The 14197-nt window shown below is 35.3% G+C and overlaps 1 protein-coding gene across 4 annotated transcripts; it reads left to right on the forward strand.

The window, feature by feature from the left end:
* Positions 1 to 454: 454 nt before the first annotated feature.
* On the forward strand, positions 455 to 13657 carry LOC141452647 (uncharacterized). 4 transcript variants are annotated; one of them, XM_074125008.1, is made up of 27 exons: positions 455 to 535; positions 632 to 678; positions 1991 to 2163; positions 2642 to 2802; positions 2875 to 3034; positions 3548 to 3818; positions 3916 to 4145; positions 4247 to 4349; positions 4611 to 4741; positions 5591 to 5716; positions 5789 to 5956; positions 6149 to 6314; positions 7303 to 7418; positions 7498 to 7602; positions 7671 to 7881; positions 8077 to 8257; positions 8340 to 8523; positions 10364 to 10559; positions 10625 to 10818; positions 10899 to 11057; positions 11603 to 11731; positions 11832 to 11962; positions 12210 to 12303; positions 12622 to 12783; positions 12858 to 12954; positions 13335 to 13445; positions 13525 to 13657. In XM_074125008.1, the coding sequence occupies exons 1-27, from the start codon at positions 522 to 524 to the stop codon at positions 13590 to 13592; spliced, it is 3888 nt and encodes a 1295-aa protein (XP_073981109.1). In that variant the 5' UTR covers positions 455 to 521; the 3' UTR covers positions 13593 to 13657. The 4 variants fall into 4 exon arrangements, 3 of the variants coding, with proteins under 3 accessions (XP_073981109.1, XP_073981118.1, XP_073981126.1); XM_074125017.1 differs by lacking the exon at positions 10899 to 11057; XR_012457519.1 differs by lacking the exons at positions 13335 to 13445; positions 13525 to 13657 and having other exon boundaries at positions 12210 to 12292.
* Positions 13658 to 14197: the final 540 nt, after the last annotated feature.

Consider the following 14197-nt stretch of genomic DNA (forward strand, 5'->3'; position numbering starts at 1 on the left):
AGTACAGTCGATGAAGCATTTCCATTTAAGCATGCAGTGGGCTCTTATGTAATGGTTAATAACTTATGTGCAGAATAAAATAAATAAATATTTATAATGGAAATGGTCATTACCATTGTGTTGTAACTGATTATGTCTAGTTTGAAAACATGACGATAAAGTCTATTGACCCTGTTTGGTGCTAGATCGATGTCCCCATAATTAGAGTCAATTTCCGTCTCCAAAGAAAGAGAGAGCAAGAAACAAATAACCAATTGGTGCGAGGCCAGTACATCCAGAATAAATATTGATAGGACTCGTGTAAGTGGCCATATCTAATTTTTTAAATAGTAAACAATGCAAGAGATTGTATTTGCACCATTGCAATCACGTCCAGTGACCTGAATTGCTTCAGTAACGCCACGTTAAGTTCTGATTAAAATATTTGCATAGTTTCCTTGTTCCACCTCCACTTAGTGTGACTCTAAGTGAGTTATTGCTCAACAACAGTACATTAGTGCCGGCTTTCCGTGTAAACAACCATGGCACATCTGAGGTATACTCCTTATTTTCATTCATTTTGTTTTGGAAATAATTTTTAAAGTATTATTTTCTATTTTATTATTAAACTTGAAATAATCAATATTCGCAGAGATGCTGATCAAGCAATATTTACAATCAATGGAATAGTGCATAAAGGTATGTGATGTAATTGCTAATTTTTCCTTTTTCGTACTCACTTATAAAACTATTACATTCATGGAATAAACGTAAGTGTTGGTCTAGCGCTTTTAAGCGTGGCTTTGAAAGTGGGAGATCTCCAGTTCAAATCCTGCGTGAGGCTACTTTTGCTTTGTTAGAAAAAATTGTTTACAGTAAAGCATGAGCTTCCGCCTCCGTCCACGACACCTAATTGGTAGTCGGATGTAAAGCCCGTCTGGTAAAAAGCCTTTACTTTACTTTAATTTATTGGGAAAAAAACAAAAATTGGAAGCAATTAAAGTAAAGGAAAGGAATAATTATATATTTTATTCTCATTAAATTTAATGAGAATATTCACAGTTATTATTAAAATAATCAACTAGTAGATACTGTAGACTAGGTTATCGTTGAATGGACGAACTGTGATGTCAGGAGCCAGCCAGGTACCAGAATTCCGAATCATAATCTGCATTTGAGTGCTGCCATTTTTGCTCTATTCAAACTTGTTATTTATGTATTTTTCATTTCTTGAGAATTTCAACCAAAAGAGCCACGGCAATCTATCTTAACTTTTCTTAGACAGCCACTACTTTCTTAGCCTGAGGAAAACAACAATGATGGGCAGAAGTTTTTGTGAGAGCGACGAACTTTTTAGCTTGGTTCACTTTACAATCATCAACTTCTGGAGTCATATTTGAAGAAATGAACTTTCTACAGCATTCTTTTGTAACACGAGCCACTTAAAGTTATCTTTAACTCTGAGTCCGTACTCTCAAGAACTTCTTTCTCATTCGTTAAGGAATCAATCTGAGTTATCAAAGGGGTCAACTTTCTAGCTGTAAATTATTAAACGAATAAGAAATTCTCTTTAATACATAGATGGAATTTGCCTAGTAATTTAATTATGTCAGCGTTTTGAGAATTTGGATTTTGATTAAAGTATTAGAAGAAGAACATTTCTTCAAGATAAAATATTCTTTTTGAAGTTGGCGTCTAAACACCACAAAATTAGCCTTTCGGTCAGTTTTCTTTTACCTACCCAATAAAAGTAAAAAGTAAAGTAATGCCTACTTTTTCAGACAGATAATGCTGTCTGCAACACCTGTGCCTTGCAAGAAGTGTGCAGCTAATCATAGGAAGTTAGCTCGAAGATACTAATAAGTACTTCTATCGTACCAATTTACTACTTATGCACTTTTCCACAACAATTTTGGTTCCTTAAGTAAAAAACAAAAATTTACTGTATACTAAAAATGATTGAAAAATGTGAACTGAGTATTTTCAAAATTTACTCTTTTTTTTTTTGCAGTTACTGGGGATAGTGTACCGGCGGACACATCGCTGAACACCTTCATCAGAGACTTCGTCCTGTTGAAAGGGACCAAGTACATGTGCAAGGAAGGTGGTTGTGGTGTTTGTATCGTCAGTGTACAATCTGAACATCCGGTCACCAAACAGACCCAGCACTTTGCTGTTAATTCCGTAAGATATGGTTTAAAATTTATCTGACAAAAACTTGGTGAACTAACAACTTATTGAAAAAAATTAATCCTTCATTTATAGAAAATGAAAGATTTTTACTCAAAAATATTAGAAAGCAAAATAACTTTAAACTGTAACTATTCTTCTGAAGAAAAATGTAATATTTTTTAATTTGTATTGTGTCGGGTACGATTTCCGGTCTAGGCATTGGATTTTATGTCCGCCACCATCCATAACGCTTAATTAGTAGTTGGAAGTAAAGCCCACCTGAAAAAGTAGGCATAACTTTACTTTTTACTCTAAAGTTTGTGGGCTTTTCGTCTTACCTATCGTGTAAAGTAGATATACATTCAGAGGTAGTTCAGATTTTAGAAACATCAAGCTACACCTAAACCAGGGAGTTTTATTTCCTTTAAATATGCCTCTAATATCATTTATATGTAAACTTTATTATTCTTTTACTAACATTCCGATTTAGTGTCTACTGCCAGTGTTCTCCTGCCACGGCAAGGCAATCACCACCATTGAAGGAATCGGCAGCAAGAAGAAAGGTTACCACAAGCTACAGACAATTCTGGCACAGTTCTATGGCACTCAGTGTGGATACTGTAGTCCTGCCATGATCATGAACATGTACAGGTGAGATCTGGCCTGTTAGTTGTGAAGTACATCAGAAAGTAGGCTACCAGTAACTTAGAATTTCTTCTTCAGTTTGTTACAAGAAAATCCAAACATAACCATGAGAGAAGTGGAAAACTCCTTTGGAGGGAATACCTGCAGATGTACTGGTTACAGACCGATACTGGATGCATTTAAAGCACTGGCCAGTGATGCAACTAAAGATCTAAAAGAGAAATTCAGGGATATTGAGGTAATAATCCCTAATCTTACGTTGAATTTGTACATGAGAAATTTATTTTTAGAATGTTTATCCAAATTTCAGATAAATTAGATTCAAATTTTCTTTGAAAATGTAGAATAATTAACCTTTTAATTGACCAAGAGTTGGAATTTCCTAAGTAAGTAAATAGCTCGTGTTACAATTACATGTCTTACTGACTATTATTAGAAAACTATATTATTCCATCTTTTTTCTGGGGCCAACCTTTAACCTCTCAGGTGCGCAACTGCATCTAAATTTATCTAAGACCTACACTCCTTCGTTTTTTAGTTCCCTATTTTTTTCTTTTATTCTACATTTTTTCGATGTAAAAAAAAGCTAGATATTGCAATTTCTTCAGCAATCTTCCTCAGGCCGTTGGTTGTACCAGTGAAATGACCCTTCAAATTTTGACTTTACCAAGAATTTGACAGTGGAGGGATCATAGTGCAGATTTGCTCATACTTTTTCAAGAAAAGATTAATTTTATTATCTCATTTCTAGTATTTTATGAAAAATTGTCACCTTTCGACAGAATCCTGTTCTATAAAATGTCTAAAATGCAAGAGGAAAACCGAGAAAATTCAACAATCTGAAGATAACGCCATTTATGAACTTGATTTCGCTGAATTGGCTTTAGCACCGAAAAAACTTCAAATAAACTTAGAAGAAAACAGACGCTGGTATCGAGTGTCAAGTATTCGCGAAATAATGGAAGTATTCGATCTAATATCTTCATGTAATTACATACTGGTTAATGGCAACACTGCTCAAGGTAAGCTTTATCCAGATAAATAACCAGTATTAATAAATACCCAGGTATTTATTTTCAGCTGAGAGGTTTACCAGATGGATTTTTAACGTTGGTAAAGGAGTTTACAGGTTACCCGAGCCACCAACAGTTTATATAGACATTAGCGATGTAACCGAACTGAAATCTTACACTGTGACCAACGAGCATCTAGAGTTAGGAGCCAATATCACACTCGCAGAGTGTATCAAACTGTTCAGAACATTGTCCGCCCAGAATGCTCTACTGTACGGCTATACCAGTGTTCTGGCAGACCATATTGAAATGGTAGCCAACGTGACGGTCAGAAATGTTAGTCATTATTGCAGACTATATTTATTTTTATTTTTTCCTTTTCGCAATTTTCAGTCACCAGCGAACTGTTTCAGAAAGGTGTCTATTTCAATTTTCAGGTGGGCACTTTAGCGGGCAATCTATCTATCAAACATCAACACCATGAATTTCCTTCGGACATTTTTCTTATTTTCTTAGCGGTGGGTGCTCAGGTTACTATACGTAAGTGGAAGTTTCAGCAACATTTAGCTATAATTGGGAAATTATGGTTGACCCTAAGTGAGGGGTTATATATGTTAATACTTTCATCGACTCAAGATCCCTGAATTATTTCATATTAAAGGAAGTGTCTCATACTCACAAGATAGTACGTTCGAAACAAAAATCTCTTTAAACTGGACCGAAATGATTCTAGTCAGGAGAATTAATTCCTCACTGAAGTGTAAAAGTCTGTTGTCATAGTTGAATAATTTTTTCTTGCAGATAATAAAACAGGCATCAACTACACCGTGCCTTTACTGGAATATCTGCAATTGGACATGAACTTCAAGGTTATGTCTTCCGTCTGGTTACCTGCACTCAGCAGCAAACATTACCGTCTGCAGACGTTCAAGGTGAGCTTTCCTTTTTCTTTTTTTAAATTCCAAGTATATTTTGATGGTATGACATCTTCAATTAAATGATTTTTTAAGTAAAAAAATAGTTTTTATTTAAAGTAAAGTAAACGTAATGCCTATTTTTATTTAAGGCAGGCATTTACATACAGCTATGTACCAATTAGGTGTAGTATTTATAGTACTTCACTATAGAATTACCAATTTACGAAAATTACCCTTCTTAAAGTGTTTTTTTTTAATTTATATTTTTCTTTGTTGGAAAATTCGAAGAATTATCAACGAAACACAAACTAAATATATTTTTTTAAATTAATAAATTATTCTTCTTCTTACTGTTTTGTAATTGAAGATGTAATGTTAAGGAATATTTAGAAAGCTTACCTCTAGGTGTATAATTGGTGTGATTAGTTCAGGCTGTTCTTTAACCAAGTTAATTTGCCTAAATTGTCTATGCCGATTTAATGGAAAACCTCAACCATCTTGGTAGGTCGCTATTTAGCTTGCACATGAAGATATAAGTTTGAAGCCTTGTAGTACCCTCGAGCCTCTGCTGAGTACGGGCGGACTCTTTAGCCAGAAGAGAATTTATAGCCGAGGCCATTTTAAACCATTATAATTAAAACTGAATAAAGAAGGCTGCCAGTCTGATAGTAACCACCCCAGAATAGGCTGGTTTTTTTTTAGCCTCAGATTATCCGCAAACTATTGAAGACTTCTCAGTATTCCAGGGCCAGTTTCGTCAACCTTGTCAGTGACATTATGCCCCAGATCTCAAGGATAAAATGAACAACAATTAAAGATAGTTTTAAAGAAAGACCCTTAGTTTCTACTGATTTCACATTTCAGATAATGCCTAGGAAACAAAATGTTCATGCTGTTGTCAACGCTGGATTCTTATTTAGGATTAATTCAGAAAATAATATAGTTGAAGAAAGACCATCTATAGTCTACGGAAATATTAGCAAAACGTTTGTAAGTGTGATGTAAGTACATATGAACGCAAATAATTTAATGATTTATTTTTTTAAATAAATCATTTTCCAGACTCATGCTTCTAAAACAGAATGTTATTTAATCGGAAAGCCATTGACAAAACAGGAAACACTAAGCAATGCATTAAATATCTTATGTAGTGAAATACATCCGGAAGTGGAACCTGTAGAAGCAAGTCCAGAGTATCGGAAGAAACTGGCTATATCCCTGTTTTATCGGGTAATGTAAACTTACAGATAATTTACAGATATTACAATTTCAGTGATCAATATGGATTATTCGAGCAGACCCCATAATAGCTATCCATTGATTGATTGATTTATGGATTTACCTCCCCCCCCCGTTCATCATTAAATATTTCTAATTTAAATGAATATTATTGATGGTAATGATAGAAAATCAATTTCTCAGTTTGTACTCGGTGTAAATCCAGATCTTGTAAACGAGCCGTATCGCAGTGGATACAATAATCTGCAACGACCTCTCTCGTCTGGTAAACAAGAATATGTGTCCAACAAGAAAGAATGGCCATTGACTCAACCAATTCCGAAGATAGAATCCTTGATACAATGTTCTGGTAAGTAGTTGTTTTAAAATAATTTCTGTAACTCTTGGTTCTTGATGCGAAGAACGAATCCTTGGCTTGCAGTATCAAAGACTGTAAGGGAAATCTTTCTCGTAAGAAATATACTTATCCAACAAAGCGCAAGGATCCCAGGACAAGGCTTCTTTCACAACCTGAAAAGGCGTTTTAAATTCAGTGATCGCTCGGGGACATGCTGGAATGGAAGATAGCGTGATAATCAGAGAGCTAGAGGAGTGGATCCTTCATTTGAGCAATGTTGTGACAGCAAAATTAAATAAGAAAATGGAAATGTCAGGGGCCACAGAAAGATATGTGTAGCAAGTGAACTGAAGTTGCTAGTTGGCTGACTATGCCAGAACTTACTGTACAGACACGGCGGCTGTAATTCTTTGACTCAATTGTGGGACTTGTTCGAGACACTTCGGTTATCTACGTCTTTCTTCGCCCTTGTGTCTTTGTGCTTTGGAAGCAAAGGGGATAGGGTTCTCTTTTTTCTACTAGGTAATCCTTTCTGTTTATTGTTAGTTTATGATGAATTTTTGTGGCCAGATCAAATGGATTCATAGCAAAAGAATATCATGCCACAAATATCAGCATCAGTTTTTTTTTTATAGCGTTCTGTTAGATATCATATTGATACGACTATCCTGGTAGATAAATCCATCATGCACTCTATCTGCTATCAATATTTACCTGCATCATGCTTCCTCACGAGCAATCCTCTGTATTCCTTATACCTTCATAAACCACATAGCAAATCTAATTGATCCTTCCTTAACTTAGTATTTATATAAATCTACTAGGCTCCTCCATATTCCATAAATCCTAATTTGTTCAAGTACATTCCCTCTGGAATCAACCCTTACCCATCAAAAAATCTGATACATTTAACCTCTTTAAAAATTTTCTTTGCTCCTTGTCTCCTCCAAATACTAAAAACTAGAAGCTACATTTTCTTTTCTTTTTTTACCCAAATAAGGTGAAGCAGAATATGTAAACGACATTCTAAAATATCCAACAGAACTGTATGGTGCGTTAGTATTAGCAGACAAAGCAAATGCTGTAATTACAAACATAGATGCATCAATGGCTTTGGTGAGTGCAATAAAATTGAACTTTTCCTGGTTAAAAAAAAAAGCAGTCTGTTGAAAATAACAAATAATATTCTGCATAGAAAATGACCGGCGTTATGGCATTTTATAAAGCCGACGATATACCTGGACGAAATACGATTATAGACCCTACCATAGGGTATGGATTACAGATAGAGGCTGAAGAGGTAGCAAGTTTTAGTTCTGTATTAGATTATTTAAAGAAAATTTTAAAAATACATCAATTTCTTTTCAGATATTTTGCAGTGGCAAAACCTTATGCGTTGGTCAGCCCATCGGCGTAGTTGTCGCTGTAAGCCAAGAATTAGCTATTAAAGCTAGCCACTGTTTCAAAATATCATATTCTTCCGTGGGAAAACCTCTACTAACTGTGCAAGACGTACTGGATTCTGGAGATCAATCCAGGATTATGTTACAGCAAACGATAGAACCAACGCAAACTAAACGTAGGTAGATTTTGTTTTCCCATAAAAGAACTTAAAGAATTTTTCCGAGACATTGTATGAGACGCTTAAGTCTCATATGAATGCCATCAATATGAAGAAAACGAAAGCAATTAGCAATTAGACTTACAGGTTGGGAGTCAGAACGCGGAGTCACGCTACCGTGTACTAAATGTTTTTTTTTCCCACCCTAAATAGAAGATGTAAAATACACAATCAAAGGGCAGTATCGTCTGAAAGGTCAAGATGCTTTCTGTATGGAAGTACAAACCTGCCTTTGTATACCAACGGATGAAGGAATAACTGTCTATTCGTCAGCACAATGGTTAGCAGGAGTACAACTTGGGGTATCAATGGCGTTGAACATACCTGCAAACAGGTAAATAAAATACTTTTTTGCTCATCTTACTTTAAAAAAGAAAAGAAAAACAACTAGCAAACATTCTGACAATTGATTGCAGGGTACATGTAGAGGTTAAAAGATTAGGCGGTGCGTTTGGAAGTAAAGTATCCCGTAATCTGTTGGTGTCTTCGGCGTGTGCTATTGCCGCCTATCATCTTAATCAGCCAGTCCGGATGGTTCTAAATCTGGAAACAAATATGAAAGCCATAGGAAAACGTTATCCCATCCTAGCCAATTATGAAGTAAGAATAATTTTTTTTTGTTGTAACTTTAAAAAAAAAGAAGCTCTACTGTGGCTATATTTTTTATATAAAATATTTTTATTTATGTATTGTAAAGCCCCACCACTTACCTGCTGGGCTCTAAAGCTTCCACACCCATACACCTACACACCCCATTCATACGCACACGTCTTCATACATACGGGGAAGGGAACCCATATACTTGGGCAGTTAGTAGTAGTACAATTTAATATTTATTAGGTTAGAATAGTTAGAAAAATAACTTAGAATAATTACATTCATTAAATTAGAATAATTAGATAACCCATAATGTATAGAAACAAATACCTTGACAATAACTGTATTGAAATACTCAAAACTTAAATACAATACCAACTCAAAATTCTGTTTACTCAAAATTATATGAACTCAACTATTAACGCAAAATTATATTAATTCAACTATTAACTCAAAAATTTACTATTACCGGAAATATTATCCCTGGCGAGTGGGTTAGTGACACAGGACTGAAACAATCAAGAGTCGCTCACCTCTGTCGCTTGTCGTCTTCGCACGGCTCTGGCTGCCCTCCAACTGACTCCCACTCCCACTCGCCAGGTACTCTCCTAGATGACCTTTGGTCCTCTCTTAATTATATGTGCATTTACACCACATTCGTTTATTTGTTTATTTGTTTATGACACTCTTGTTTATTTGTTTATCATTCACATTCAACACTACACTATACCGTTTAGGCTGAAATCAAGGAAACAAATAATTACTGTGTTACAATATAACTTTATTAATTATAGGTCTGTTATACGAAAAGTACGACACAAATGGCATACAAGATACATCGAGGTTTCTGGTATACCTTAAATCAATATAGGTATTACCTAACGTTGTTGGAGAAGTTTCAATATAAGACAAATTGAACTCGCTGAGCATGAAGTCGGGCAATGAGCGGTTTAGTGAGACATCAACATTAAAGTCTCCAACTACCATAATTGTAGTAGTAAGATCAGGCTCGTAATCGGGTATAATTTTAGAGATGATTGTGGAATATTTTAACAACGATCGTAACATAAAGAGTTTAATTTCTGCTAACGCTGTGCCCGGATGGATATACACACACCCAAGTACAAATTTGAAGATGCCATTGGCCTTTTTCGTTTACTAGACAGATATCACCAGCTTTTGCGTCTTTCATTTCCAAATAAATTTCCGAAATGTCAATGTTAACTCTATTACAATCAGTGAAAGCTATTGATGTTGCGATATATGGCGACTCCACCGGCTTTGCGACTTTTACCGTTCGATTGTTTTTGAAAAGCCCTTTCCAAACGTATACGATCTCTGTATTTGGTTTTGGCTTTTCGACGCGTAAAGGCCGACATTATATATTTTTGATATTTTTTTATTCTAACACCTTATTATATTCACTGTCACTATTTTACACTAATGTTTTATATACAATCGATAGATTGTGACGACAGCTGACAACTTAAACGAACATCGTAGCTTCTCCGAGTCAAAAGTTATGCTAATTGCAAATCTCGATACGCAGCAAAATTATCTCAAAATGGCGGCGCTTCCCCTTCACCGCGCGCGATGTGTCACAGTCCTCGCGTATCGTAATGAATTCTTTGATCCTTTAGCTATCCAGTGGTCTAATTTAATTTTGGATGTAGACGATAGATTCGAAACTATAATGCCAAACTGTATGCCCCGATTTTGTTATCATTAGGTTTTTTGGATTGCCACCATATGATTCAAATTTAAAGACGTATTCACGTCAAAAAATAGTTTAATCAAACAACCTTTTTAATAAGAAAAAAATTAATCTTTATTTTTGATTTAGGTGGGTGTAAATAATGATGGAATAATTCAATCTTTAAACATTGATATTTATGAAAATAATGGATATGGTTTAAACGACAATGTTGCACCACTGGTCGCTAAGTCCATAATGAATATTTACGATTTTACCTCTTGGAAGGTCAATATTTACGCAGTGAAGACTGATTTACCATGTTCAGCATGGATTCGAGCTCCAGGTAAACCTGTAGCTTAAAATTACAAATAGTATTTACGGTATTTATCTTTATTTGATTGTCTACAGGCAGTTTTGAAGGTATAGCTACTGTAGAACATATCATGGAACACATAGCGTTTATTGTCAAAAAAGACCCAGTTGAAGTTCGCAGGCTAAACTGTAATCCAGACGATAGAAGTGTTTTTGATGAAATGTTACAGACAATAAAAACTTCTTCGGATTATGTAAATCGACTAGCTGCGGTTGAGCAGTTTAATAAGGTTCGTGAGTGAATCATTAAAAGATTCACATATTCTCTATATTGTATTAGAGAGATCTTTTTCTTTCTCTTTCTGCCCAGGATAATCGGTGGAAAAAGAAAGGAATATCCTTGCTGCCTGTAAAATTTAAAATAGAATTTTTTCCAAATTTCTATTCATTGGTATCAGTTTATGCTGGAGATGGTACAGTGGCTGTTATATGTGGAGGAGTGGAAATGGGACAAGGATTGAACACTAAGGTATGAGAGTGGCAAGAACAAAGAGGAATCTTGTTGCCCCCAATGACCTGTATGTCCCACAGTAGAAGGGAAAGATGGAAAGCTGTCGTCCTATTAGTCTATTCTGCCCCTTTTTAGTGTTAATCACTTTGACCTTCGCTTTTCCCGGGGACACATCCCTTTCTGAAGTGTGATTGTATGTGAGTTCCATTTACGACGGCTGTGACATCTTCATGTAGCCAAAATAGTATTCCAGCCTTAATTTCCTTAAATTTTCTGATAGTTGGATGTCTAAGGGTGAAACTACCCAGATGAAATAATCAAGCTACTGACAGTTGCTGTCGACCTCTTTCGTAGTGCTATTTGTATAGTTAATTGGAACAGTTAATTAGATATGGTCTATTAGTTTCTTTTATTATTTTATTGAAAAATATTTACTTCTTTAATTATAACTAAGAAAAGATATTAAACATGATGTTTAAAATATTCTGATTATATTTAGAATGAAGTAGCTGGAGATTAGCCTGTAATTTGATTAATCAATCTAGAAAGATATATAATTTCAGGTAGCACAGGTGGCCGCTTATACCTTGGGTATTGACTTGGACAAGGTGAAGGTAGATCCCAGCATGACTATCATTTCGCCCAATACTTACGCAACTGGAGGAAGTACAGCATCTGACAGTGCAACCTATGTAAGAGGAGGATTAACTGTGCTTGAGTCTAAGTCACTCAATGTAATACTGATTGTTGCACGATGGTCTTATTGTTTAGATAAACTTCAATGTTTTCTAGGCCACTCTAAGAGCCTGCGAACAGATCATGAACAGACTGCAACCATTAAAGGAGAAAATGGGCAATCCAACATGGCTGGAACTGGTGCAGAATGCAGTAAATCAAGGAGTCAGTCTAAGTGAACAGTTCATGTAAGGTTAAAAACATTACTGTGTGAGTAAATCAATTTCTTGGTGAAGTTGTACTTTTCTCATACTCACTATAAGAGGAAGTATTACGATCGTGCAGATTATCAATTTGGAGAGCTGGTTTCGGAATTTGATCCATCATCAGAGATGGACTTATAAGTTTCGTGTCGAGATTTTGAATTCACTTATTTTTTTGTCTTGTACTACACTTGGTGACTCATTATTTCTAATTGTAGTCTTATACTTACAGGTATACCGTTTCTGATCGAAGTCTTGCAAATTATCCCGTTCATTGTTTTGCAGTATTAGAGACTGAGGTGGATTTACTCACTGGTCAGTATCAGGTAAGCTTTTATTATAAATTGAAAGGTCAATAATTTTGAAGCAAATCATCAAGACATGTTTTTTTTTTTAATTTTCTAAATCTGGGATTGGCGAACCAGCAAATTTGATTTAGATTTTTTTAAAATTTAGAATCTATTCTCCCTTATTTCGGTTAAGAACGTCATATTTTGTGGATATTTCTCGAAAAATTTTGTTACGCAAATACATTAGATACAGTTTGATGAACCATAAAAATATTATTCTCACACAAATCAAATGACAATTGACGTTAAACTGATGCTTCCCTCCAATTAAGATTAGATGATTGTATTTTTCAGATTCTAAGAGCAGACATCCTGGAAGATGCTGGTGAAAGTGTGAGCCCTTTTGTTGACATTGGTCAGATAGAAGGTGCATTTGTTATGGGTCTAGGATATTTCCACTCTGAAGAAATAATCTACGACAAAGAAGACGGCCGGCTGTTGACTAACCGAACTTGGGTAAGAACTTCTTGAATAATCTAAGAATGTAATCCTACGGCAAGTATACTAAACAGGAGTGTTACTGTTTGCAGACTTACTGGCCACCAGGAGCTCAAGATATTCCCATAGATTTCAGGATTACCATGAGAAGAAATGCTCCAAATCCTAACTTTGTTCTACGCTCCAAAGGTTAGTATGTATTATAACGTAGCTAACATAGTTGAAAATGTGTTTAAGGAGTTTGTAGGGGCTGGAAGTGAATGGAGATCGCAAGCGAATAATGAGGAGAATACGAAATCAACGAGAAACGAGAACGAAAATCCATGAATTCTAGTCATTCAGTAAATACACTCATTTGGAGCTCTCCAAAAAAAATGAAATCCCCGAATTTGTGACTTTACTGCCTCTTAGAACAACTTCTCAAGATAAATGTTATGAATAAATAATATAGAACTAGGTTTGAGCAATAATATTCAAAGAAAAAGAATTCACTGAAGCCATTAGCAAGTAAGTAATCTGAAACAACTGAGAAATACTATTCCCTACAATGAAACTTGTTTATATGATAGCAACTGGTGAGCCACCGCTCTGTCTATCTGTGACGCTGCAGCATGCGCTGAAAATGGCCATCAGATCAGCACGTGGAGACGCAGGATTACCTGAAGAATGGTTTGATCTTGGTAGGACATCTTAAAAATCACATTTATCGTAAATTTTCTTTTTTTTATGTATAGTTTCATTGATATTATTCCTTTCCAGGGCAACCTTGCACCTTTGAAAAGGTGTTACTGACCGCTGTCACAGATCTTAAGGATTTCTCTATCTAGAAGATGCTGAATGTTTCATATGATATTTGTTTTTTCAAGTTGTTATTAAATAACTAAAACCACAATCTCCTTGGATTAACCTTGAAGGAAAGGCTATCTAACTATTTCCAGATCAATATTTTTCCTGATAAGTATTTTTCTTCACGTTTACCGCAGCATAGATGTGAGTATACTACATAGAATAAAAGTGGCATAACATTTCCAACAGCCAGCAACTTCTGCTACCTGGTGGCTAAATGTGAAACTAATATTTGGTTATTCTTGTGGTTGCCGCTTTGAGAGCAATGCACCCTGACGGCTGCTTCTGGAAGCATGTAATCTTTTTACCCCCTTTTTTTTTGGCAGTTTTTTTGTTGAAGTTAATCAAGAAAAGGTGTTGTAATCGTGCCGATTTTCGGTATTGGTACGAAAAAATGGAGTTTACAAATTGGCTTGCGTACGTGTCTCATTGTAAGTCTAAAACAAAAAACAAAAATAATCACAGGAAGTTAAAAATTAGATATTTCGCTTAGGTACCAGGAGTATCCTGTTACAATAAGGTATTAGTCAACTTCCGATCAACCGGAAGTGCCACTTTACCGGAATAAGACTTTCAAGATTTTCTC

This window comes from Rhodnius prolixus, unplaced genomic scaffold (genome assembly GCF_049639745.1).
Source record: "Rhodnius prolixus isolate KJV_2025 unplaced genomic scaffold, Rpr scaffold_1, whole genome shotgun sequence".
Taxonomy (NCBI): Eukaryota; Metazoa; Arthropoda; class Insecta; order Hemiptera; family Reduviidae; genus Rhodnius; species Rhodnius prolixus.